This window comes from Lepidochelys kempii, chromosome 1, assembly GCF_965140285.1.
Source record: "Lepidochelys kempii isolate rLepKem1 chromosome 1, rLepKem1.hap1, whole genome shotgun sequence".
Classification (NCBI taxonomy): domain Eukaryota; kingdom Metazoa; phylum Chordata; order Testudines; family Cheloniidae; genus Lepidochelys; species Lepidochelys kempii.
This window is the reverse complement of record NC_136380.1, coordinates 119,884,620-119,912,171: the sequence shown is the minus strand read 5'-3', so window position 1 is coordinate 119,912,171 and position 27,552 is coordinate 119,884,620. Positions and strand designations below refer to the sequence as shown.

The 27,552-nt window shown below is 45.7% G+C and overlaps 2 protein-coding genes across 20 annotated transcripts in view; one reads left to right on the top strand and one right to left on the bottom strand.

Annotated features, from left to right (window-relative positions):
• EIF5B (eukaryotic translation initiation factor 5B) overlaps nucleotides 1–16,029 on the top strand; it is a 67,821-nt gene extending 51,792 nt beyond the window's left edge. The window contains exons 16-24 of one of the 2 annotated variants that reach the window (XM_073352304.2): nucleotides 526–708; nucleotides 838–999; nucleotides 3,633–3,764; nucleotides 9,739–9,870; nucleotides 9,969–10,045; nucleotides 10,165–10,329; nucleotides 13,418–13,556; nucleotides 14,242–14,403; nucleotides 15,244–16,029. In XM_073352304.2, coding sequence (XP_073208405.1) covers nucleotides 526–708; nucleotides 838–999; nucleotides 3,633–3,764; nucleotides 9,739–9,870; nucleotides 9,969–10,045; nucleotides 10,165–10,329; nucleotides 13,418–13,556; nucleotides 14,242–14,403; nucleotides 15,244–15,351 — 1,260 coding nt within the window. In that variant the 3' untranslated portion in view covers nucleotides 15,352–16,029. The remainder of the gene's footprint in view (nucleotides 1–525; nucleotides 709–837; nucleotides 1,000–3,632; nucleotides 3,765–9,738; nucleotides 9,871–9,968; nucleotides 10,046–10,164; nucleotides 10,330–13,417; nucleotides 13,557–14,241; nucleotides 14,404–15,243) is intronic. The other variant, XM_073352308.2, reaches the window with a different exon arrangement.
• An 8,084-nt stretch (nucleotides 16,030–24,113) lies between these two features.
• Nucleotides 24,114–27,552, bottom strand: part of REV1 (REV1 DNA directed polymerase) — a 95,721-nt gene continuing 92,282 nt past the window's right edge. For all 18 annotated transcript variants that reach the window (XM_073352192.2, XM_073352182.2, XM_073352203.2 and 15 more), the window contains one exon: nucleotides 24,114–24,546. In XM_073352192.2, the coding sequence (XP_073208293.1) occupies nucleotides 24,435–24,546 (112 nt within the window). In that variant the 3' untranslated portion in view covers nucleotides 24,114–24,434. The remainder of the gene's footprint in view (nucleotides 24,547–27,552) is intronic.

Below are 27,552 nucleotides of genomic sequence, written 5' to 3'. Positions count from 1 at the left end.
GTATTTTCTGACCCTTTATCAGTGTGTTAATCATTTTACATAAATTGAAACTAAAGTAGAAAATCTGCTTTATTTTGGTGAGAGACAGCTTTCTCTACCCCCATTCCAGTCCTGGGTCACTTTGTTGAGAATGCAGCATCAGTAGCGCCAGCAAAAACAGACTGGGTTTTTTACACATTCTCCCCTCATTTGAATCACCTGAGAGAAACCATCTCATCCCTTTTTTCTTCAAACTAGTGTGATTGTGTTCCAGCAATACTTAGTTTTCACAGCCTCTCTCTGGTCGCACAGAAACTGCCTATAAGCTAAAATATAGTAACTAGATTTATAGGGTTTACTCATATTTTGAGCTGTTGTCTGTTGCCCTCTTTTTTGTGCTTTAAAGTGTGAAATTTGAGGTTGCATTATTAAGATGTTACTGAAATGGAGCTAGGACTTGAATTCAGGATTTGAAAAATGTGATGTTACATGCTGTTAGTGTTGATGTGGTAATTTTCCATGCAACTGTACTGTTCCTGGTTCTAGGGCTTGAATGCTGCTTTGTTTTTTGAGAATAAGGATCCCCGCACTTTTGTTTCTCTGGTACCTACCTCTGCTCACACTGGGGATGGCATGGGGAGTCTGATAGCTCTTCTTGTTGATTTGACGCAAACCATGCTGAATAAGAGACTGGCCCAATGTGAGGAACTGAGAGCTCAGGTTATGGAGGTAAGTCAGTGTCCATGCTTTTTAGAATATTTGTTTAGCAAACTTTTTTTTTCCTTTTTGTGGCTGATAAACTGAGTTGAAATGCAAGTGTTTAACTTTTTTTTTCTTTCTCTTTCTCATATCTCTTAGGTCAAAGCACTTCCAGGCATGGGAACTACCATAGATGTAATTTTGATTAATGGACGTCTGAAGGAGGGTGATACCATTATTGTCCCTGGAGTAGAAGGTCCTATAGTAACTCAGATTCGAGGTCTTCTGCTACCTCCCCCTATGAAGGAACTACGAGTTAAGGTATGGGAACAGCATGTGGAGGTGGCATTTTAGGGAAGTCTTAAGAATTAGAACAAAAGATTAGAATAAGGGGGAAACCCAGAGAAGTATTCAATACACTTTACATCATAGAAGCAAGTATCCAAAGATGATCAAATTAAAGTGAGGAGGGGGAATAAATGGAAGAAGTTGCAGGTTACAACACATCCATACTCCCACAGATGTGTCTAATTGTGGAAGTGGTTCAGGACAAGGATCAAAGAATAACCACACCAATGTATATTAACAAGCATCAAGGTATATTTATTCTGGTTATCCAGGTTTATGTATAATGCATAGACATGGAAGGGAGAGATCTTGTAAAATGAATACAAAACCCATAGGTTTCAGAGTAACAGCCGTGTTAGTCTGTATTCGCAAAAAGAAAAGGAGTACTTGTGGCACCTTAGAGACTAACCAATTTATTTGAGCATAAGCTTTCGTGAGCTACAGCTCCTTTTCTTTTTACAAAACCCATAGAAACACTTCTTTAAAAAAAAACAAGATTCAAATATAAAGTGAAATTACTGAACCAATGAATCAGTACTTTATGATGTTTGGTGCCAGGTGTCCTGAGACAAGGGGAATGAAACCCTTGCACAGTGCTGCAGCCTGCTTGAGGAGGGATAGAAGACTGGGCCAGCCTGATCTCACTAGGGTTGTGTAGCTAGGAAGTAGACAGGGAGGTTAGAATATTGACTTCTGGATCATCCTGAAAGGAGGAGGAGAGCCACAGAAGTGAAAAGTTAATTTATGAGAGGAGAAGCTAGAACCTGATGAGGAGCAGAAGAGCTTTTCTCTGTTACTGCCTTCATTTGAAGTAGAGTAAGGTCTGGAGCATTTCCTAGTCCTAAGGCCAGAGGAACCATTATGACTCACTAGTCTGCCCTTTTGCATAACAGAGATCATAAACATTTCTCAGATTAAAATTCAGATCTCAAGTCCCAGCCCAAAAGCTTAACAATAAGACCATCTTTTCATTTGTTGGGGAAGTATGTCCTTGCAGGGCTCTATGATCCTTGGGGCTTCACAGAATTGGACACTATAATGGGGCAAGATGGTAAATTGATTTTAGCAATCACCTTGGCATTCCATTTTCGGTCTTGCATGATGATGCCCTACTGTGGTGACCACACAATCCTGGCTGAATTGAAAATGGTGCTGCAGAGGAAGGAAGAGGGCTTAGTGGAATCTGACAACACTAATAGGGCCTTTTGGGTCTAGTTCTAGTAAGGAGATCGGGCACCTTGTCAAGGTTCACCTGGACACCCATGCGGATTGAGTGGCAATGCAGATGGCGACGATGACAACTCTTGGGGGCCCTATGAAGTACTAGGTTAGCTTTCCTGTCCTTGGTGTCCAGTGGTACTGCTGTTGGCCTGTAAGGGCTAGAGACTGGATACTAAGGCTTCTCTTTGTCATTCTCAGGGCAAGGTCCTGTTTGATTCATCTGCAGTTGCTGGGTACCCGCTTACAATGGGAGTGTGAACTGAAGGCACATCTGTGCACATGCTCCCTTATGTTTAAAGTCAAGGGTAAAATTTTGCCTCTGTCCCATTTTCAGAGTGCGCTTAAGAGCTTGAATCTTACTGAGAGTCTGGGCTCCTTAGTTCTTGTCACTTCCTGAGGGGTCCAATGGGAAATGGGCTCCTTTAGCAGGTTAGGGTCACTTAAAGAAACTTCATCACCCTTGAGACAGGAGATGAATTTGGGTGCCTCCAGAGAGCTTGAAAGGGTGGGGTGTTTGAGGGGTTAGGGAGCTATACTGGAATCTCTAGGGAAGGTAGAGACTGTCCAGAGGAAATGGATCCAGACACTGACTTGACAGTATCTTCAAGCTGAAACTGTGAAATGTCTTTCTGTAGGGAGAGTCTGGGTAGGAGAGGAATCTGCAAGATTCCCCTAGGCTGTGGAGGAACAGTGCTGGAGCTTCAGTGAGATTAGAGAGGGGGAGATACCGGTGTATTGCCATCAGGAAAGAGGCCATTAGGAAGGGCTGCCTACTCTCCTCCTCCAAGACCACCTACTCTCCAGTCATGCTGAATGTGTGGGGGTGGGGGGCAGAGGCAGTCCGGCCTCAGAGCCCTTGTAGACTCTTTGTAGAGTGCTGTCTGCTGTACCTCCCTCCTCTCTCCCCCACCCCCAAAAACAAAAAAAAGCTAAATGTATGCCAGAAGCAGGGGACTTGCTGACAGACTCTCTGCTGCTCTGTTTTCTGTCTGCTTTTTTCTGGGTTTCCTTTTCTTTCTCTCTTGAGCCTCTTCTTTAGTTCTGGGTGTAAGAGAGACGCAAGAGGAAGAATTAAGGAGAGAGCAGCTGGGCATGCAGACTGAGGCACACGCTCCCTGCTTCAGGGAATTGAAGGTTAAAAAAACTGGAAGAAGTGGGAACAGACCTGAGCCGCCTTTGTGCTACAGGGCTTGATTGTCAGAGTCTGTGCCTCCTTGTTTGCTTGTGCAGCCATAAAATTAGGCATCTTTGACTGTCTCTTTATTGGTAGCATAGGGAAAGAGGGACATATGACCAGGTGATCTGCTGAGTAGCTAACCTCTGCTGTGTGCTGCTAAGGAACATCCATGTGAACTCTTAAATGAACATTTTTCTTTCTTCTTCAGAACCAGTATGAAAAACACAAAGAAGTTATGGCAGCCCAGGGTGTAAAGATTCTTGGGAAAGACTTGGAGAAAACATTGGCTGGTTTGCCCCTGCTTGTGGCTCATAAAGAGGATGAGATCCCAGTTCTTAAGGTGAGGCATTTGCTGAACATATACAATTCCAGTAGGCTCTATAATGGAATGCCAAGTAACATGAAATCCACTGAATGATAAAAAGATTTTCATTTTTACTTTTAAACTGGAATTTTTAATCTGTTAAAATGTTGAAACTTCAGCATGCAGGAAACATAGCCATTTTTGTTGTATCTAAAACAATTTCGTAATGTATGATAGTTTTCTGTTAACACTGTAACCTGAACTCTAGTATAGTGGAATTTGTTAGTGTTTCCGTGACTCATTTATTACCAGGTAGAAAATTAGCTTACTGGAGCTTGTGAGATAGTTATTAAAAACCAAACTACCCAGTATTCCAGTTTGTATGTATAATTATTGTTTTGGGACCTGTAGTAATCTGGACCTATTTTATTAAAATTAGTGATTAGCCCAAAATATAAATTTGTTTAAATTAGTGAGATCAGAATACTTGAATTTACAGAACTGGCTTCAGCATTTGTTAAGAAGTACTACACAAGAGTAACTTAGTGAGGACTTTTTCCTATGCATGTTTAATTGTTCCATATCCTTGTACTAATATAGATGTACTACAGTTCTGGATGAGCTTTTAATTGTCTGAATCAAAAATTCACTTTTTAAAAACTTCATCCCATCAAATGGTATAAATGGACTGCCTCAGTGATTTAATCACGCAATTGCCAGAACTGTCCACTTAATATTAGTTTAAAAACAAATGTTAAATTCATATTCCATAAAGTCATAAAATTCTGACTGGCATGTATGGATATAGAAGAACTTCCATACGGTGACCATCTGAGCACTTACCAAAATTAAGGGAATAGAAAGTTTGTGTTTGTCAAGGAACTGGACTGCATCTTTAATATTGTGGGAAGCCTTGGCAGGAGTGAGTATTTTGCTGTGAATGTAATGAGGTCTGTATGCTAGTCTCTTCCAGTCCGTTTTATGTAATTTGTTATTTGTTTGCTCAGTACACTGTACCACAAAGGGCATTTAAAAAATATCTACTGTACAAGATTTTAGGGGTCTCTGCTTTTGTGGCTGATCAGAAAGGAGCAGCTTTGTTCTCTTACGCTAGTGAAGACACTGCACATATCTGACAGTCACGTTCTGCCTATATTGACTGACCAGAGCTTCATCAATCTCAACAGTAGAGACTATTACTGTATTAGGAAGGAGAGAGCAATGGATTGAAGAAAAGTTTACTTGTCCGTATCGTAACTGTTGTCCCTTGAGATGTGAGGGCAGACATGTATTCCACTCAGGGATGCACATGCCAGTGCACCAAAACTGGACAATTTTGCTTAGCAGTACCTGTATGGGCAGTGCTCGCTCTCCCCCCTCTCATGGCTATATAAAGGCACCACCCCACCTCCTCTAAGTTACTTTGAACCAAAATCCCCAGCTGGAGACTCCGATGCAGAGGGGTGGAGCATGGGTTGTGGAATACATGTCTGCATCCACATCTCGAAGAGTAGAAGTTACAATACAGGTAAGTAACTGTCTCCTCTTCTTTGAATGGTTGCAGGCATGTATTCCACTCAGGTGATTCACAAGCAGTTCCAGCAGGAGATGGGCTTGGAGTCTGTTTAAATAGTGAGTGCAGAACTGCATTCCCAAAGTTGGCATCAGATCTTGATGCCATGGTGATAACAGCATGTCTAGCAAAAGTATGTACAGAAGACCACATCGTAGCCCTGCTGGTATCTACTACTGAGACATTGCTAAGAAGAAATGCAGCCCTGTCACCTGAGCTCTTGTTGAATGAGCCCGCAATGACTGTGGAGGCATCATCTGAGCAACTTCATAAGCTGTGGTAATGCAAACAGTTATTCACTTGGAACAGTCCAAAGGGGAGAACCATGCCCTGGTAGTGATGGCCAGTGACCAGGAAGCTGAGGAACTTCCTGTGGCCTGGGAAGATTGTCATTTGCAAATAAGTGTCCTGAAGATCAAGAGCAGCAAACCAGTCATGTGAGGGCTGAGAAGAGGGGTGAGGTTTGAGAAGCTTTGGGTGGGGGAGAGAAATGTGTTTGAGAACAGCTTCCCTAGAGTACACAGGATTTGTACCTGCTGTAACAGCAGTGATTTGTGAGAGAGGTCCCTGGAGGATGGGGTAGAGGGAGGGGAGGGGAGAATGGCTGGCTGGCTAGCAACTAAATGGCATAACCCAGTTTCACAGTGCTTAGAACTCATCTGTCCATAGTTGTAATCTCCCAAGCACTGTAGAAGTGAGACAGCCTGTCCTCCGATATCTGGGGCATAGGTATGACATTGAGAACTGAGGTGCTGCTCTCAAAACAGTGGTCAAACGGACTATCTGGCTGAAGAAGGAAAAGGACAGGCCATTTGACTAAAAGTAGACCAAAAAGGTTTCCTCCTCAGTGACTTATGCCCCTTTTAGGAGAAAGCTTGCTGCCTTGCAGGGTAGGAAGGCTGATGGAAATATTGCTCAGAATGATATTGCTTTTGGTTCCCAAAATGCCACCTGTGTGACCTGGGTATAAATTCCCAAAGAGCATAGGGTTCCCCAAGAGTCTTTGGAAGAAGGTAATGTCTCCTCCGTTTTCTCTGAGGGTAGGAGGTTACCATCAAATGGCAAGTCCACTATATGCTTTGCCAGATCTAAGGTACTATGCCAGAGTTTTGTAACCATGAGATTCTTCTCATAGTTTCATCCAGGGTTATGGCCTTGGCTGTATCATCTGCTATATCTAGGACTGATTGCAAAGAAGTTTTGGCCACTAAATGACATTCCCTAAGAAAGGCCTTGAACTTCTCCCTGGAGAATTCTGGTAACTCTTCTACAAATTTGGACATGGTAATTGTCTGCTGGTTTGCAATACGCATGTGCAAGGGGGAAGTCAAATAGCTCTCTCCCCATCAAATCTAGCCTTTTGGACTCTTGAGGCATAGATGTATTTCTTCAGTCTCACTCATTTGCTGCTGCCACAACCAGGGAATTGTGACCTGGATGGGTGAAATAGGATTTGAAGTCCTGCATTGGGACATAATCTCTCGTCAGTGCACTTTGCTGTGGGCATTAACAAAGCCAGGGTATTCTGTAAGATTTAGCAGGCTCTAACATTGCTTCATTGTCGGGAGGGCAACTCTTCCAGAAACCAGTGACTGGAGGATATCTACCAACGTATGGGTATTTTCCTGCATAAACTTGAACTGAATACCTCAGGCCGTCGCCATGCATCTAAGCAGATGCTGATGCGATCTGCAATCCTCTGGTACTGGAGATGGGGACTAAGGTACCACTGTGTCATTGGTGCTGAAGAGGACGAGGTAGCTGGAGCAAATGGAATCCTTTGTGGAATGACTTCTGACTATCCCAAAGGTTCAGGGTGCCCTCATGCAGAGGGTGCTCCCTCTGCTGTTGGCTGCAGGACAGGTAGTTTCAGTGGGGAGCCTACTGGAGGTACAGGTGTTGTCATTCTAGAGCAGGAGTGGGCAAACTACGGGCCGCGTCCGGCCCATCAGATGTTTAAATCTGGCCCTTGAGCTTCCGCTGGGGAGCACAGTCTGGAGCTTGCCCTGCTCCGGCGCTCTAGCCAGGGAGCAGGGTCAGGGGCTTGACCCACTCTGCATGTGCTGTGACTCCATGTGGCTCCCGGAAGCAGAGGCATGTCCCCCTTCTGGCTCCTATGCATAGGGGCAGCCAGGGGGCTCCACACACTGCCCCTGCCCCAAGCGCCACCCCTGCAGCTCCCATTGGGCTGGAACTGCAGCCAATGGGAGCTGCAAGGGTGGCACCTGCGGACGGGGCTGTGCCTTCACACAGGAGGCGGGATATGCTGCTGCTTCCAGAAGCTACAGGGGTGGCACCTGCAGACAGGGCAGCGCGCAGAGCTGCCTGGCCGCGCCTCCATTTAGGAGCCAGAGGGGGGACATGCTGCTGCTTGAGGTAAGCACCACCCGGAGCCTGCACCCCTGACCTTCTCCCATTCCCCAACTCCCTGCCCCAGCCTTGATCCCCTTCCTGCCCTCTGAACTCCTCAGTCCCAGCCTGGAGTACCTTTCTGCACCCCGAACCCCTCATCTCCAGCCCCGCCCAGAGCCCGCACCCCCACCCGGAGCCCTCCACCCTACCCCCAATTTCATGAGCGTTCATGGCCCACCATACAATTTCCATACCCAGATGTGGCCCTTGGGCCAAAAAGTTTGCCCAGCCCTGTTCTAGGGTGAGCAGACTGGGACTTCACCGAGCGAGGGACTTTCTAGGGAAGCCACTGTGGATAAGGATATTCAGCATTGGGGGAAAGTTAGAAATAGGCCAGGGTCCCTTTTCTCTTCTGTGGCAACAGTACCAATCCTGACTAGGACTCCTGCAGTGTTTGAACAACCTTCGAGAACCAGATGGGGAAGGCGCCTCTGTGCTCACTTGTGAGGCTCCCTCTAAATAGCTTGATAGTGGCGGTGGGGCCACTCCTGACTGAGCTACCAAGCGTCCCGCACCATCCATGGCCCAACCCCACAGTGGCATTTGTATGAAAGGAACAGTTGATGGATTTTTGAATACTGGGATCAGCTCTGAAGTCATACTGGTCCCCAAAAGGGGCATAGGTGTCAAAAATGAAGCTGTTCCCAGGCTAGCAGATGCAGGCCGCGTCATAGTCTGTATCGGTACCAAGGATTCTATCCATGTCAATGATACGCTCAGTTTCAGCAGGAAACTGCCACCAAACCCAGAAGAGCTGAGGACTCGGCAGATGATGTCACTGTAGCTGGATGATCCTGAATAAGCAGTGGAACAGGGACAGACAGGCACAGCAAATCTGATAGGCTGTCAGAGTGGAAACTGACTGTGCTGTCATCTCTGTCAAGGGTACCAGACTCAGAGGGCGCCCCCGAGGTGGAACTGGAGTCAACGGTACAGATTCATCCTGATCCCACCTCAGAACCAGAGATTGGGTCCTACTCAGTACTTCTTTTAGGTGGAGCAGATGCTCTCACTGACCTCTGAAACAACCACAATCTGTTTTGTGGGTTCTTTTTCTCAGGGGTCCCGATGAAGGGGAGCAGTCCCTTTATTTTTTCTGGGCGAGTACTCCAAGCTTGGTCAAGAAGCACCGGTCCATACTGGCTGCAGCACTCATTGAGGGGTCTGATTCTCCACAGCAGACCCGCATTGAGGCAGGCCTCGTTGCCTGCTTGAGAAGGTGCTGTTTTAATCCTAAGTCTATAGCTACCTGTGTCCTCTTTTTAAAGGACTTACATATAGAGTACCTTTCTTTAAAGTGCCCTTCCCCAAGACACAATACACTTCTGGTGTGGGGATCAGTATTGGAGATAGCTGCCCCATGCAGAGGGCAATATTTAAACCCTGATGAGGGTATCCCACTGGGGGAGAATACCTAACTGCTTCCTATTATTGACTGATTAAGGGTACTAACAATAACTATATACAAAGAAGATGCAAAACGCTGTGAAGACAAGTGTGAAGGAAAGAACACTAAGTGTTCAGATGCTAGCTGTGAGTGGTGAAAAAGAACTGAGGGGGGTTGGGGTGGTGTTGCCATCGTATAGTCAGTAGAGGGCTTACGAGGGGAGGGAAGCAAGCACTGCCCCTAAAGGTACTGCTAGGCAAAATTCTCCAGCTTTGGTGCGCTGGGCGTGCACACATCTGAGTGGAACACATGTCTGCAACCACTGGAAGAGGATAAGCTCTGTCAATAATAATGCAAAACCTATCTTTTTGCAAAATCTTCAAGTGATTTGGTAGGACTTCATGGTCCAGAAATTCTTCTAGCTATATTGGAGGGAGAGAAGAAACTTCTCCCTATACTGACGGTTACTTTAACCATGGAGTGGTGGAACAGAAGGCCAATTATATAAGTTGGCACATGGTGTCCAGATACCATATTGATTGGTTCTTTAGAAGACCATGGATGGATAGAGGAGTTTAGAAGCTTAGCAGGCTATTGTAGTTTGGTAAGATTGCTAAAACTGGCTTTTCTTTTTAAAGGATGAGTTAATACATGAATTGAAGCAAACGCTGAATGCTATCAAGTTAGAAGAGAAAGGTGTTTATGTCCAGGCCTCTACATTAGGCTCTTTGGAGGCACTACTTGAATTTCTTAAGACATCAGAAGTGCCAGTAAGTACTTGATAAAACAAAAAATTAGTGTGTTTCATACCATAACTGTGTTCATCTAACTGAAGAACGGGTAGCCATTGATTGCTTTTTCCCAACAGTATGCTGGAATTAACATAGGTCCTGTCCATAAAAAGGATGTTATGAAGGCATCAGTTATGCTGGAACATGATCCTCAGTAAGTAACTTTTTCTTATGCTGCTGTGCTCATTAGGATGTATGGTAAAGTTTCCAACTTTTACTTGTTCTGTAGGCTACTTCACAGCTGACTCTCTTTTTTTTTTTTTAAACTTGCAGATATGCAGTAATTCTGGCGTTTGATGTGAGGATTGAACGAGATGCCCAGGAAATGGCTGATAGTTTAGGAGTCCGAATTTTTAGTGCAGAAATAATTTATCACCTATTTGACGCCTTTACGAAATACAGGCAAGACTACAAAAAACAGAAACAGGAAGAGTTCAAGTAAGTGAGAGTTGTCCTTATTTGGAGGCTTTCAAACTTGTGTAATCCCTAATGAAATGCAAAGTATACGATTGAATGCATATTTCTGTTAATCATGGAGTTCTTCTCATGACGTTCTAGTGGGGTTTTCAATTTATTTTTTTATTGAAACCTCAAGAATTCTACAGTCCCAGCACAGAGCCGCGAAACTTTTTTCACTCAGGAGCAGATTTACTAGGACTCTTCCAGTTACAAAACCACCATCATAAAATCTAGCCTGAAGTGACTATATAAAATGGAGCTTCCTCTTTGAGTAGTGTCCCCATGGGTGATCCACTGTAGAGGTGCTTGCATCTCTGAGCTGCTGATAGGCGAACTTTGCCAACAACTCCATCCAGGATCCCGCAAAGACAGAGCTCCTCCAGAAGATCATCTTCATGGAGGCAGCTCTGTGATAGCAGTCACCTAGTAGACATGAGTGTTCCCCACAACCTCACACATCTAAGTAATGTGAGTTGAAGAAACAGGCTGTGGACCCCACTTGCAAGTAATCCAAGAAGAGAGTTGGAAGTCCCCTTAGTGAGCCCCGAGATAGCCATAAGTGATCACCATCTCGTCCAGCATCTTCAGCACCATTGGCACTGAGACCATCTCAGTGCAGCAGTCATGCCTCACGAAAACTGGTGGCTGCTGATACCGCTGCCAGGCCCATGGACTGGATGGACACGGTACTGAAGGACAAGAGTAAATGTTCTAAAAAAGACTCTCTCAGTACATGAGTCCAGCCAGCGACAGCTCACATGGCACTTGAAAGACAGGTACAGACAAGGTCTCTGCCCCCCATCCTGGCACCACCACCAATGCCAGAATGATTGGTACCAGCAGAATCCCGTCATTCCAGAGACCTCGCAACATGATCCTTCCAGGCCCTGTTCGTGTACACACCACAAAGTTGATCTCCTCATGTGTTGCCTTCTTCAAGGGTGTCCCTATCTCAGAGCCCTGTAGAGCGGTGACATGGGCGTCAGTCCACACTTTGGCAGAATACTATGCAGTCACTGAGGACAACACCTCCGATGCCATCTTGACTCCACAATTCTGTCATCTGTAACTGCCCCAACTGCGAAGTCCCGGCCCTCCAGAAGGGGTACAGCTCATGAATCACCAACAGTGAAGCACTCAGAGTGACAGTACCCATCCAACGCTGACTAGCCTTGTGGTGCAGCACGAGAAGAGACAGTGCATGGGCGGCCCCAACAGACACTGCTTCCAAAGTACTCCAGTCAGCAGCGCAGGGAGGCAAGGACGCCTGCAGTGAAGCACCCATAGGGACACATCTCGAAGAACTGTCATTACTGCACAAAGAGAGTAACGTCATCATCTTACTCAGATCTGCGATGGGTTTACTCCTGGGAGAATTTTGCACCGCTGCATGTGCAGAATCTTGTCCCACACAGATTTCTCTGCTTCCCTGAAGAAAAATGACTTTGGTGGGGAAGCCACAAGAGTGGTCATGCTGTCCTCCCCAGCAGTGTGGGCATGTCATTTCAGGTGCCCAGAGCAGCTGACGGAGGGTTAAATCACTGCAGGAAGGGGGGCTGAGGATGCCCCCGCGGGTGCCAGGTCAGACCCATCCAGATCCAGCCCCCATCTGTACAACCCCCATGCGTCTGGACCACCCCAGACCATACTGCTGAGCCTCGCCCCCTGCCCTGCCGAGCTCCGTCCCTGCATCCGGAACCTCCCAGCCATCCCCAGCCCCACCGCTCATCGTGGCTCATAATCTGCACTGGACTCAGCTGCTAGTCCCGGCTGGGCTGGGAAAGGAGTGCACTTCCCCTGCATGGAGTGGCTGGGATCAGGGCCCAGGTCTGGGTCAGAACCACCTCCAGAAACCTCCCCTGGCTCTGCAACCTACCCCCTCACTTCCTGTCCCCATCATCCCTCAGACACAGGGGGAGGGGGTCATTGTATGGGGAGCAGCTCACTGAGCCCCCCGCACCCAGAGTGCCCCCCACAGAACCCTCTCAACCCACACCTGGGTCCCCCACGCTAAGCCCCTCCACACTTGGATCCTGTTGGGCTTAGCCTGCCTTCCCCACACCTGGTGTGCCTGTCGCAGGGCTGCTAACCCTGGTGAGTTGCTTCAGCTGCTACTCCTGAGGGAATTCTGCCCAGAAAATTAAGAATTCTGTGCACGATATTTTAAAATTCTGCAAGATTCTGCCAATTTTATTTGTCAAATGTGGAGGCTCCAACATGGTAGTGGAGAGTACAGGCCAATGGCTGTACAGAGTTGGGAGATCACACTGCAACATGGGCACAAAGGCACGGACTCTGGGGCAGGCCCAGCCCTTGTACTGTGTCAGGGTATAGCCTCACTGCTGAGTCCGTCCCAGAATGAGGGGAGGGGGCTGCAGGGTGATCTATCAGGAGTATGGGGTTTTGAAATCCTTTCTGCTTGCTTAAGTGAGAAAAACAATTTAACTATTCTTTCTGGTTAGTCTTGCAGATTCAGGGAAGCAATGGCTGAGTGAACTGGATTTTGTTTTATTCTTGCACATTTTATGCACTTGTTAACCAAGTTCCAGTTTTTAGGACTATTTCTGACCTTGGTTAAACAAATATGGCCCCATCCAAAGCTTGTAGAGGTGACCTGAGGGCAGCATTTGACCTGCAGAATCCATATTGCTGGTGTTGTGCAAACAAGCAGGAACCCAGCTTGCCTCTTAGATCAAGTTTCCAGGGCTCACAGTTAAAAAGATGGGTTGTTTTTAATTTGTCTAATGAGTAAATTTGATCTGGGGGTCGTGACAAATGTGAGACCCTTGCAATGTTACTTCTACTTTTTTTTTTAAATTGGTATTCTTGTAATTACTTTCATTTGTTCTTAAATGGTTGTTAAAGCTAGTCAAAATAAAGCTCGCCCGAGCTACTTTCCTATATGATCTGCTTCAACTAGAATTGTTCAGAATTTGTTCACATTCAGTGAATATTCTCCTCTAAAATAATTATAAATGTGTCTAAAGTGTGTGTGTGTAAGAGAATGTCCAAAACTAACTGCATTATATGCATTATTTCAAAATGCCTCTTCCCTGTCATTTCTTAGGCATATAGCAGTATTTCCTTGCAAGATGAAAATACTCCCTCAGTTTATTTTCAACTCCCGTGACCCAATAGTGATGGGTGTAGTGGTGGAAGCAGGCCAAGTAAAGCAGGGGACTCTCATGTGTGTACCTAGCAAAAATGTAAGTAAGCGTTCTCATCTTTCTACTATGAGCATAATAAGAGTTTTTTGGCCCGATGAAGTTGGCAGGACAACATTCAGTTCCTGCTAAAGCTGCTATATATGCATCCCAAAAGGACAGGATCTCTGTAGGAGCTGCTCTCTCCCCTAAAATCATCCTTTTTTCTCATGATAGGCCAGTGTTGGAGCATGGCCTGGAGTGAACATATGTGCCTGTGCTGGATGATGTACCCTTGGGTTGTAGCGGAGAAAACAAACAGCATGAGGCTAAGCAGCAGGTTGAGAGGCTGCATGACTGGAGTGCTCCCCCAGCGCCGTTCCTGTGGTGCAGCATTACATTGTAGTCACCACAGTTGAGTTCTTGGCAGCTAGCAGGGGGAGGAAGTAAACTCCCCCTTACTCTTTTTTTTCTTAAGCAACTAAGTTACGTCTTCCAAATCCGTTTTAAAATCCGGTCTTTGATACTTCAGGTGTTCAGAAGATGAATGTAAATATGTGTTGCTATCTCACGGTAGTAAAACTCTGAAACAGCTGCTGGAGGGACGTATTACAGTAGCAGTCTTGAAAGTACCTTTTCTGTATTCAGTGCATCTGTGAGAAGCCCCAGAATGGAGGTGGGATTTGGGGAAAGCCGTGTGGACAGAAGTTCCTTTGGGATGTGTAACAGCTTCTACGTTGTGTTACAGTTTGTTGAAATTGGAATAGTTACAAGTATCGAAGTGAACCACAAACAAGTGGATGTTGCAAAAAAAGGCCAAGAAGTCTGTGTGAAGATAGAACCTATTCCTGGTGAATCGCCTAAAATGTATGGACGACACTTTGAAGCGACAGATATCCTAGTCAGTAAGGTAAAATTTTCCTAGCAGAGATTTGCCCCCCCCCCTTTTTTTTTTAAAAAAGGCTGGTGGCATGTTGGTAACGTGACTTGAAGTGGAGGTTGGACGGGAAAGCCTGAGGAATTCTAAAATTCTCAGCACTGTACCCCCGGGCTAGTGGAGTGCACACATTGCATGGCACGGGTAGTACAGCTCCCCTTCTTGCGGAAATCTGCATTTCCTGACCGATGTTAGTGGCGCTGACATTGACCCTTGCAGTCGTGCTATTAAGAAGGCAAACTTTCATCACCAAAGGGATGAAACACTGGAACTAAGTACATCTTGCATCACCCTTCCTTCTGAGACTGAGGAAGTAAGTTAGCCAAGGGCAAAGGACTGTAGGGGAGTCTGTTCAGTGTGGTGAATGAATATATACAGCGTTCTGTAGTGCGTCCCTTTCTGTGTACAACTTTGCCCAGTTAGCACTCTGGACAGAACTGCCATGCCTCAAGACTTTACAGGACGTTAAAATCTAGCCGCTGCAGTTTGTCTGTTACGGGGGGCAAGATATAAACACTGATGATTCATTTACTCTAATCTCAGATTTTTAAAACTACTTTATTTGTATTACAGTAAGTACAAAGCCCCATTGGTTTAGGCACTATGCAAATGTAGTGAGACAGTCTTTGCTCCAAAGAGTTTACAATCTAGATAAGATAGGCAAAGTGGATTGTCCAGGTAGATAGCAGGTCGGGGCAAAGTTGGTATTAAACCCCTGATTTCCTCACACTAAACCACACTACCTTCAATATATTTGGGGAATAATTTCATTAAAACACTTGTTTCTAATATTCATATGTTGTGTATTTGCAGATTAGTCGTCAGTCCATTGATGCCCTGAAGAACTGGTTCAGAGATGAAATGCAGAAGTCTGACTGGCAGCTTATTGTAGAACTGAAGAAAGTGTTTGAAATAATTTAGGTTTTTGGTTTTTTGTTTTTTTTTTAAAAAGCAATGGGCAGGCTGGAATATTACTCACTATTCCTGTTCTAAAAATCGCCAACAAAGTCAGAGTATTGAAGAGACTGTTGGACTTATGTTTGGGAGGAAAATATGTGGATAAAATGTTTTCCATGAGAAACCAAGAAACTTACACTGGTTTGACAGTGGTCAATTTACATGTCCCCACGGTTCCACTGTGCCTGTTCACCTCTCCCACGGCCCTTCCCTTTTCGTGGCTGCTGTTTTAAAGTTTGCCCTTCCCCACCCTCCTAATCAACAAATAAATAAAAATTGAATTTTTATTACAGATCTAAAGCTTTCACTTTTATATTGATATCAGTACTGCAGTATTTGATTAACCAAGCTTTTGCAGACTTTGGTTCTCGGACATGTTTGATGTAAGAAATACTTCTTTATTTATGCATACCTCTCTCCCCCCTTGATTTCTTCCCCTCCACCCCCATTCTTCTGCTTTGTGCCTATAGGAATTTTTTAAAATAGAAGATTAGGTAATCAGATATTTCTGTATTTGCTTTGTGTGAAACAATGATGTAAAACATAGTTGGCCACCTTTAATTGCTTGTACAGTTCATGAAAGTCAACTTAATCTGTAATCATTACAAAGCAGAGCCACAAATAAAGGAAATGGACACATTAGCCCTTTTGTTATAACTCGTTTCAATAAATAAAGCATCTGATAGGCTGTTCTGTAAAAGTGAAGTTTACATCTGTAGTACCAGCAGATAAGGTAACAGAATTTTACAGGTCCATCGTTTTAAAGAGGGAAACCACCAAACCCCTCTCTCCTGCTGTGCTGCCAACCCCTACCAGCCAAGAAGAAAAAATTGTGGTCCAATAACACATTCATGGTTTAGGTTTGGGACTCCGATATTAAAAGCACCACACAGTGTGCTGTAATGCCAGAGGAGCTCTGGTAGAAATAAGTTTGAATAGAAATTCTGTTGTCTTGCCATTATTCAGAATGGTGCTAAGTAGGCATAACATGTTCTGATAGGCAGACAAAGCAAACGTGCTTTATCTCCAGCGGCTGAGCCAAACTTTTAGGTATTGCAGCAAAGTTATTGACTGGTTCAACAGCTGGGCACTTGATGGCAGATTCACCCAGTGCAAAACGGGCCAGCTAATTTTGACTGTGTGGTAGATGGAAATAAGTCTGTATTGTGGGTAGCCTTGATTTTTTCCCCCTTAAAAAGGACACTCAGCTCAGATTGTTAGATCCAGCCTAGATCAGCTAGAATTTCTTTTTCAGCTGTTGCTGAGTATATAGCCTTTGTGTGGTGTCAGAAACACTCCGATCAGTTAAAAGCTTATAAATGGAAATAAAGCAAACATGAGAATGTGACTTGCACATCCCTAAAACTAACTTGAAATATGGAATCCCACATTCCTGTTTGAAATTCACGGTTCAGAGGAAAGGTGCTATGTAATCAACTGTTAACCTGGATAAACGAATTCTGGTGGCAGTAACGTAGTTCAAAGCCATCTTTTGCTTTTTAACTGCAATTTTGGATCAAAGTATTATAAGCCACTCTTGTATTATTTTTGCTAGCGTAGCTGTCTTATGAAGATAGCGAGCTCTGGCTGGATTGCCCTCTTCCCGCCCCCGCCCCCTGCCTTTTTTTTTTTTTTTTTTTAGGGGTTGGAGGAACTCCCATTACAGGGCATCTTGGTTTAACTACTGTTCCCTGACGGATTATTTTGGACTATGGCGGCTTGAACAAAAATGCATTCTTGATGAGTGGACCCAGAAGCAAGCACCTTTTAATAATTAAAAGTGCAACAACACCAACAAAAAAGACTTTCAGGACTTTCAAGCTCACTTCTGGAAAGGGCTATGTTTCATTATGGTCTGAGCTTGGTAAAATTAAAGATCTATCCACCCCTCAATCCAGGCGTTCTCAATTGATGACGTCGGGTGTCTTTTCATAAAGATGAGAATAGACTGACCTGTACATGGGGGAGGAAGAGGAGCCTGTTACTAATCTGTTCTGTAAGCCTGGTTCTTTGAGATGTGTTGCTGCCTGTCCATTCCACTCTTGGGGTGTGCGCATGCCTAGTACCCTAGCATAGGAGATTTTTCCCTCAGTGGTACCTGTAAGGGCAGTGAATGCACCTGGTACTGCTCTGCAATGCTGTGAAGGAGTGGATCCCTCTGTTTCTTCTTACCAGACAGCCTTAGATATGCGTAGGAAGGAGGGTGCGTCATTGAATGGACACGTGCAACAGCCCAAAACACAGTTACAGGTTAGTAACCATTTTTATTTTGAGTGGTTGCATATGGGGGGAGGGTAGCTCAGTGGTTTGAGCACTGGCCTGCTAAACCCAAGGTTGAGAGTTCAATCCTTGAGGGGGCCATTTAGGAGGTTCTGGGGCAAAATGGGGGATTGGTCCTGCTTTGAGCAGGGGGTTGGACTAGATGACCTCCTGAGGTCCCTTCCAACTCTGATATTCTATTCTACGTCCATTCCACTTCTGGACTGACCTGCATGTGAGTCGCCTTGGGTGGGATTGGCCTCTATCTGAATAAAGATGGAAAGAACACACATGCAGAGCTGGCATCCCTTCTAGATTGTTGGGAGATGGCATAATGAGAAGCAAAAGTAGGTCCTGAAGATCAAGTTGTAGCTCTACAGGGGTCTGGTATAAGGTGCTTGAGCCAGAAAGGCTGCAGAAGCTGTGATCTTTTTAAATGAGCTAGCACCTTGGTCAGCAGAGTTAAATTGGCTAGGGAGTAGTAGCGCGCACACCTATACAAGAGGAAATCCACAATGAAATTCATGAAAGTCAACTTCATCCATCAAAAACAATTGTGAGGATAATGTAAAGGGTTTAGTCCTATCCAAATAAAATGCTAACACTCTCCTAATGTAGCAGAAAGCCCGTACGCCTCTCGGTGGGGTGTGTTTGTTTTTTAAAGCACTGCAACTGTGCAGTTTCTGCGCACTAAGTGGCTTGGCAGTGTGGACGCCTCAGGAGTGACGGCACAGAAAGCTGCTTTATGGCCCGGAAGCTTGCCAGCGTCGACGAGGCCTAAGACTCCTGGGGGCCCTCGCACCAGCGTATCCAGGGCATGATGAATCGGGCTGTACGCTGAGCTCAGCCATTGTTGAGATGCAGCCGAACATGACTAGCCGTGTTAAGTACATGCGCCCTGAGCCAAGCTGTGCTGTTGTGCTAGGATGAGCCTGCATGGCTAACGAAACAGCCAGCAATACCTGGACCTGTTTTGATGAAGGATAGCCCTGGCTGGCATAAAGTCCGAGACCGCTCCTATAAACTCTAGTCTGAGAGGTGTGACTTGGCTTCACTGATCAGCAATCCCAGTGCACCAAAGGCTGATTGGCTCTTGGCCACACTGGACAGCACCTGGCTCTTGGATTGGCCTCTCACCAACCAGCTGTTGAGGTATGTAGACGCTTGAATGCCTCATTTCCTCAGCAGTGCAGCCCCACCACCATGAGCTTTGTCAGAACATAGGAGCACAGGTCAGCCAAATGGCAGGACTCCAAACTGATAGTAGGAGGGAATCAACCATAAATATGAGGACTTGCCTGTGGCTTTGGTGTATTACCACAGGCAAATACTTGTCCTTTAAGTCAAGGGCAGCATACCAGGTGGCAGGCTCTAGGGCTAATGGTAGCCAGTGCCACTTTATTTTCTTTATGTACGTGACTGCCTTTTGCTTTTAGCGAGAATAAAACCCCTTTCTTCTGTCAAGGAGGAAATTTCTCTATGACTCCCCTATAGAAGGTGATATTGCTCCTTCTGAAGGAGCAAGAACTTGTGAGTATAGTCCCTAAAAATGGAGGGGAAAGGAAGGGGAGTTAGAAATAAACTTAAGCATGTATCCCAATTCCACCATGCTTGGCAGTAGTGCTGTGGGTCCAAGCACTTGGGAAGTAGGAAAAAATGGCCAAGAGATGGTGACAAACTGGTACTATGGCCTCGAGGAGAGCATCAAACTGGCTGCTTGGTGTTCCCAGGGCATCTGTATAAGCTCACAGTGGCTGAAGAGTGAATCAGATGTGATGCCTTCCTGTAGTTTTTCCCTTTCCTTCTTGATTAGTCATGGTGTTGAGGTGTAAAAGGCGGCTAATGGGGGTACTACTGTGTTCAGATCTGCTGCTTCTTTGGAAGAGGACTGTAAATACCCAAAGACTTGAGTGTAGCCCTAGACTTCCTAAGACTGTGAAGCTTATCAGACTTCTGCAAAAAGTCGATCCTTCAAAAGGAAGCTCCTGAATGGTCTGTTGGACCTCTTGAGGAAGACCTGGTAACTGGAGCCATAATCACCTATGCAGTGCAATGGCTGATGCTGTGGCTCATGCAGCAGAATCTGCCATGTCCAGTACAACCTGAGGTAAGGTCCTGGCTACCAACTTTCCCTCATAGACTACAGGATGGCCTCTTGCAGCTTGTCTGCAAATTTAAAAACATGGTCACAGAGGATGAACTAATGTCTCCCCAATGCCTGCTGATGAGAAATCCAGAGTTGTAGTTCAGCTGTTGAATAAACTTTCCTGCCAATACGATTGTGCTTTGCATCTTTTGATTTAGGTGTTGATACCTGCTGACTCTGGCACCTCCAAGAACCCCAAGATGGTTTAAAAAAAAAAAAAAAAACCCGTACAGGGAGATATACCTCCACTCCGTCCATTCAGTTGTAGGAGGCAGGGAAGCTGGCATTTGCCACAATACTTCTTTTGGCTTGAGTCTAGCCTCAATTATGAGGAGTGTCACTGGAGATGGCCCCCACAGAGCGGAAGCTCTCAACCAATCTGTATAAACTTGACTGAATTAGTTCCACCTAGCTAATAAGCTGCCCTCTTTAAGATGTCTTCATGGACCCTGTAGTCATCTGGGGGAGATGAGGAAACACCAACCCCCTACTGCAGGGGTGGGCCAACTATGGCCGGTGGGCCACATCTGGCCCTCAGCTCCTGCCAGCTGGGACAGCACATGGAGCCACCTGGTCACACTTTGGAGCCAGAGTGGGGGACATGCTTCCGGGAGCTGCTTGCGGTAAGCACTGCCCAGAGCATGCAGCCCTGAGCCCCACCCCCCATGCCCTGCTCCCCCTGCCACCCACCCCAGAGACCCCTATTGTACTCCAGGCCCCTCATCCCCAAAGCCCCCCTCCCCCAAAACAGCCTGCCTGATCCCCCTCCTATCCTCTGAACCCATTGGTCCCAGCCCGGAGCCATCTCCTGCGCCCCAACCCCCTCATCTCCAGCCTAACCTGGAGCCCCCTCCCACACCCTGAACGCCTTATTTCTGGCCCTCATGCCCTCCCACACCCCTACCCCCAATTCTGTGAGTATTCATGGCCCACCACACAATTTTTGTGGCCTACAGGCCATAAAGTTTGCCCACCCTTGTCCGGCACTGAGGCGGTGGAACTAAGGATGGCTGAGCTGGCGTTTCCCCCAGTTTGCTCAATAGGGGATTCACTGAGGTAGACAACCCATGTGCAGTACTGGGCTTCCTGCAACTCTTGCCCTGCAGTTGGTGATGTCTACTAGAGGATGTAGTGGGGTGGGTGCAGAGGCAATCTGGAGACAGGGAGAAACCCCCACAGGTTCCAATACAGCTATAGATATGGCACTGGAGCCCAATTTCTTCCCCCTCTCAGCTCCCTCCTAGCAGACTAACAGGTGAAGACCATCTGAGGTACCATGTGCTGAATGCTAGCAGCTGGCAAATCTGTGCTAGAGCGTATCTGTCCATACTGGGCGAGATATTGCTTGGGCTGCTGGCAAAGCCGGCACTCAGCTCACATGCCAGGTATTGACTGCAGCAAGAGATGTACATCAAGAGCTGCTCTTGCTGAGCCAAAGATGAGAGCATCGTAGAGGTCAGTTTCAACAGCAATGGGGGTTGATGCCCTCCTCCCCTCCCCCAGGCAGTATCGGCACAGGGGAGAGCCCTAGCACCCCACCCTCCTTCCCAGCTTGACTGGTGGATTTCAGGGGCAGGGACCTTGATCTCTTAGGCAATGCGACTCTATATCCAGTGCTGCCGCTTCAGTACCAGAGCAGATCAACACAGAATGACAGCGGCAGCGTGCCCCACCAAAATAGCGGGGGATGGGGCCTGCCTCGAATAGGAAGGCTCCCAGGGTGGGTGCAGAGCCACCTTCATACAAAGGAGCTTCAGTCTGACCTTCCTGATTTTAGTTCTGGGGTTAAAGTCCCTGCAGATTTGGCACCTCTCTGATGTGAGCTTCTAGGCCCTTTGAGGCAAGTCACTGACCAGCTTCGGTTTCTTGCATGTATTGGCAGGAGTGAAACAGAGGCATCCCTGACCCCAGGTGTTGATACCCAAAACTGGCAGGAACCAAAGTGTGCACAGATACAAAAGGAATCCTACTAGTAGAAAAATACACAAAGCCTCATAGAGCTATTAACGAGTGCCAACTCTATACAATAAAATACTAAGAGAAAGGGAAATGGTTGCCAACACCCATCACAGCAGCTAAGAAGGAGTTTGGGGGAGAGGAAAGGGGCTGTGACAAAGTGGGGCTTTATTCATCTTATGTTGCATGTGAGTCTTACTGTCCTATACTAATATCATGTGTATGTCAGTTTCCCAGTGTACTGCACTAATACTTCAGTGGTGGGAATTGGGTGTGTGATTTTTGCAGGGGCCCTCAGGGCAGGTGAGGCTGCCCCATTTGCACCCATGTAACCTGAAACCCAGGAGGAGGAATGTGACCATGGAAACAAGACAAAGAGATGGATGAGGAGCAACAGGGGTGTGGTGGGGGTCGGATGGCTGGAAGTCTGCGTGGGGGGGGACTGGAAGGGGGAAGTCCAGGGCATCTGGCCCAGGACTCCCAAAAAGGACTTAGCACAGAAATCAGTGACTTTCTACCAACAAGTTCTGTCCTACGCTGTGTTCCCATCGACGAATAAACCTTCTGTTTTTACTGGCTGCCTGAGTCACATCTGACTGCGGAGTTGGGGTGCAGGACCCTCTGGCTTCCCTAGGAGCTCCGCCCAGGCAGACTCCCTGAGGAAGGCGCACGGTGTGGAAGGCCGAATGCTCCGAGGTCAGACCCAGGAGGGTCGAAGCTGTATAAGCTTCTTGCCCTCGAGACAGTCTGCTCAGGAGGCATGCTCCCCCCGAGTCCTGCCTGGCTTCATACGGAGTAGTTTCAGAGCACTCCATGACAGGGAGTGGGGAGGGCTGTGCTGCCCTTGACATTATTGTGCAGCAGTGGGCACATGCAACACCTGGCCAGATACCACTGAGGGAAAAATCTCCTATGCTAGCGTATCTTTTAGAAAGTTATATATACACTATCTCCAACAAAAGTTATGGGCTGGATGCAAAGATCTCCTAAAAGATATGCTCTAGGAACTATTTTGGGGAAGTTCTAGGACCTTTGTAATACAGGAGGTCAGCGTACATTATCACAATGGTTCCTTCTGGCTTTAGGGTTACTGAGTGAGGTTCTTTGGCCTGTGTTTCTGCAGGTGGTCAGACTAGACGATCATAATGGTCCCTTCATAATTTATGAAACTATGCTGCAGCAACTGAGCAAAAACAGTAGTAAACATTTACTAAGCACAATGCATCATATGATTGCAATTCAGGGCTGAAAACTAATACTGATATTCTTTCCCTTTAAATTGTTATTTGGGTCAGCTTCTATATAAAACATGTTTCAGAGTAGCAGCTGTGTTAGTCTGTATCCACAAAAAGAAAAGGAGGACTTGGGGCACCTTAGAGACGAACGAATTTATTTGAGCATAAGCTTTCCTGAGCTACAGCTCACTTCATCGGATGCAACTGATGCATCCGATGAAGTGAGCTGAAGCTCAGGAAAGCTTATGCTCAAATAAATTTGTTCGTCTCTAAGGTGCCCCAAGTCCTCCTGTTCTTTTTATATAAAACATGTTGTTTTAATTGCTGCAGTCAACTACCATTTTGTGCTCACTGCATGCCTTTCACTCCCCAAACAAAGGAAACATGCCACAGCTGTTTTAATGTAACATACTCCATAATATTGTAAATTTACTGAAACCCCACAGTGGGCACGTCCCACCTAATGAAAAACCCGAGAAGTGATCAGGGTGGGAGCGGAGCTTGACAGGAGCTCTCTGTGCTCTTCCAGTTTTTTTCTGAGCCACCCATGCATGCCTCACTCTTATCCTTCCCCATCATGGGAAAAGAAGCGTGCAGCAAGGTCCCCAGTACGCAAACCCTGGATTCTGCAAAATAGGTAACAATGTGAAATGTTAAAGGAAAAACATACATGCAAGTAATGTAAAACTTTGTGACCACCCATCACTACTGTAACAGAGATTTTCTGAATGGGGCCACAGAAATCACAACAGTTTTATGTTCAATGTAGTTAAGAGTGTGCTACAGAGTGTATGGGACTTATGCTTTCATACTTTGTGGATCTACAAATGTACAGAACACAGTTTATGCATTAGTTCAATGGGTACTGGCTTTATAATCCCAAAGGCAAGAAAGATAAATTATTCAACCCAAAGCACTGCCTGTAGTTTTAAGCTGTCACACTCAAATGTATTCTAGACTACTGTGTACAAACAGGTACAATGATTCAAGGATTTTTCTCACAGAAATTTTTTTGAGAGAGCTAAATAAGCGCTTACCACTGCAGAGATTAGTAAAATGACTCAAAGCTACAGCTTTAATAAAGGGTTAGCTATATTCAAACTGAAGCATTGACAAAACGGAATCAGTACAAAAATATACATACAGTTCTTTATTAAACAACTGTAAACACTTCACTGTAAAAATCCATAAAACTTTATAAACAAACATTTTGCAAATAGATTCTATACTACAATAAAAGAATTTTAACACAGTTATTTACATGCAATACTGACAAATTTGGCACTTTTTGAAAAGAAATGTACAAAACACTTTTTTGTTTAAAAAGAAATTGAAAATTATAAAAACTCAGAGCCTTACTATCATGCACTTTGCAAATACCTCACAAGCACTTATGGCACAGCTAGCAGAGAGCTCCAGGCTCCCACCAAGCTCTTTATTACAAGTTAAGTTCAGATAACTTTTAATGTGCTTCCATAAGTTTGTTGTAAAACCACCTGAACATTGTCAAGAATGAAGTCAAATGCCATATTCCAAACGGATTCCACAGACTGCTGCATTAACCTGGGGGGGGGGGGGAGGGGGTGAAAAAAAGGAAGCCATGCTTAGAACAATAGAACAGTCATCCTTCCCAGGTCGATGTGTATTACAGTACAGGATGCTTTGGGAAGAATTTGTTTCCAATATCCAAAGTGAAAAAAATCCCACTAGAAATGAATCACAGCAGCGCAATATAAACAGTGTTTGGATTAGTTTTTAGTAAAACAACACACTAAAAATTATGATAAAGATTATTAAGAATTAAGAATTAATAATTATGCCAGAATTATGCCTCTACAACCTTAATTTGGCCCCTTTATGCATATGCATTACAATATATTCTTTAATTATATGATTGCTGAATTAAAGTTGCACAAACAACCTTAATTCTGGCATTTCCTAACTTTGGAGTTTACTACCTTAATAATGTTCTCCTAATGTAGTTTTTGTGTGTGTAATTTGCTGTGTTTTAAAAAAAGCAAAACCAACCAAGCCAACCCCCCCCGAAATTCCATGATGTGGCATCATACTGACATACACCTGGGGCTCACCAACAGCAGTGAAACTTTTAGATTCATATAGACCTCTGCCACTGAGCTAACTGGATACCTGATGAGAGTGGCAGGTTGCTATCCTTTATGAGGCCCAGCAAGGAGAATGAGAGACCCTGCTAATGGGTTTCACAAATATTTGCTGAGACAGAGGAACGGTGACACTGATTCAGGGATCTTGTGTTCCATTCCAAACTCTAGGGGGGAGTGTACACTCTAATGGACATAGACTCTTCTGCCCATTTACCCCACACTTGACACCTTATGCACCATCCCTTCCAACCTGCCTCTATCCCGTCACTGACTCCTCGTCCCATTCCATTCTCCTCACCTAGTTAGTCCCAATCTCCACTCCCCAAGTTTCTGACCCAGTCTCCTTGCCCAGTAAGTCCCAGTCCCTCCCACTTCCCCGCTCAGCCAATTCCAGTTCCCTCCCCCACCTCCTGATCTCTCCCGCACTGAGCCTCCAGACTCCTGCCCCCCTCACCATTATGCATCCTAGTCTCCATCCCCAGCCTTCTCATTCAATCTCACTATCCTCATCTCCCTCTGCTCCTTGGCCCAGTGTTATTTGCTCAGTCAGTCTCAGTTCTCTCACTGTGCCCCAGCTCGTCAGATTTGTCTTCCTCCCGTCCACCTCCTTCAACCTGCCCCACCGGTTTCCAGCTCCAGCTTCCTCATTCAAGCTTCTTTGCTGCCATCCAGTCTTCTCACCCATTCCCCTCCTCAGCCCGAACTTCCCTGCCCAGCCAGTCGCAGCGCCCCATGCTTGCTTCCAGTCCCAGTCTCCACTCCCCATCTGTCTCAAACCCTCCAAACCCTCCCCTGCAATGCCAGACGTCAGTCTCTTATCCCCTCTGCATCTGAATCAGATGGCTTCCTCCTCCCTTCTGCCAACAGGGGGTCACTGAATGCCCAGAAGAGACAGTCTCAATGCTCTCAGTTCCAGTGCCCACTCTGGCCCAAAGCAGCCATTATGGAGAAAGTCCAGTTTTGGAGAGTCCCTAGTCTGGAGAGGGCTTACTCAGTTGCTCTGTGGGGCGACTCATGCACATTTTGATCACACACAGGAGCTGTAAGAGGCCCAAGCATGCTCAGTGAGGACGGAAGCCCCAGAGAACTTAGTTAAGCTCTAGCAAGTCTCTACTGAGCACCTGTGAACTCTGCTTTTTCAAAGGTTTATAAACTTGTCCTTATTTGGGCAGATTTTCACTAGAGCTTAAAAAAAAGTTGCCAGAATATTTTCAACACCGAAGAAAAACTTATTTTCCCCTAGCCTTGTTCTTGGAAACAGATGAACTGTTTTGGCTGAAATTTTCCAAAAAAATTCAGCCAGGGGCAGAATGGAAAATTTCAGCCTGAATGGTAAGTCTGTCGAAGTTATAAGCAACTGAAAACAGAGGTGCCACTAGTCCAGTCTATAATCAGTACAATCTTAGGTAATGCTCAGGCTGTTCTGAAGTTCAGAGGACTATATTTCTCCAAATATAAAGAACTTCCCAGCAACTTTTACAAATGTCAGTATTTTTACCATTAGGATTACAACATACAGATAAACAGGTTAACTGGTGACTCTCTCACAACCTTACCCCCAATAATGAAGGAATTTAAATGATAAATTTTTGGATTCTGACACTTCCCTCACACCAAGACATTTGGGCTGCATCTGTCTTCCTACAAGAATGCAATTCAGACATTTACACAGAGCTCTGGCATGTTACATTGGGTGCTTGGCTGGAGGCTGAAACATCAGTGCAAGGGCAGAAGAGGCATGTCCAAACCTAGAGATCCATGGACTTGTACCAGCTGCCTCTCTAGTATTTAAAATCCAGGAAGAAAGGTGTAAACAAAGGTTAGGACCCAGAAAACTGTCCAAAAATCAAACAGTGAGATTCTGTGCTGCATCTGTAAGAGGCGCTGCAAACAACTCAGAGCCTGGAGGAGGGAGCAGCCCCTACGTGACTAAAACTTTCTGATTCTGGGCTGCTACAGGGGTCAGAGTGACTTTCAGTGTAAACTTGGACAGCCCTGGAAGGCTGCCTAAATTACAGGTTGTATGTGGGCAAGCTGCGACTCTATCCCACACTTTCCCCACTCCCTGTCTTGCTCTGGTATACTCCCTATGCCAGGATTTGCGAAGAAGTCCTTTAGGACATCCTGACGCTGTCTTCCTCAGCTCCTCTGCAGATTAAGAATCAGGGCTCTTTATGTTGTTGTCTCCTTTACCTGGTGTACAGGGGCCAGAATGGGGGTGATAATGTCACCAGCTGTTTTTCCTTAAAAACTTAATGGGATTTTATGCCAGTTTAGTTCAGAATCTTACATAAAATACCCATCTGCTCTGTTAATTTCACAGTATGACTAATTATTTCTTATTAGTTTACAAAGGCCCAATGACATACAATAATGCATAGGCATAACTGAATAATATTTTGCATTTCTTTATGCCTATCTGATGATATCAACCCTGTGAAGTAGG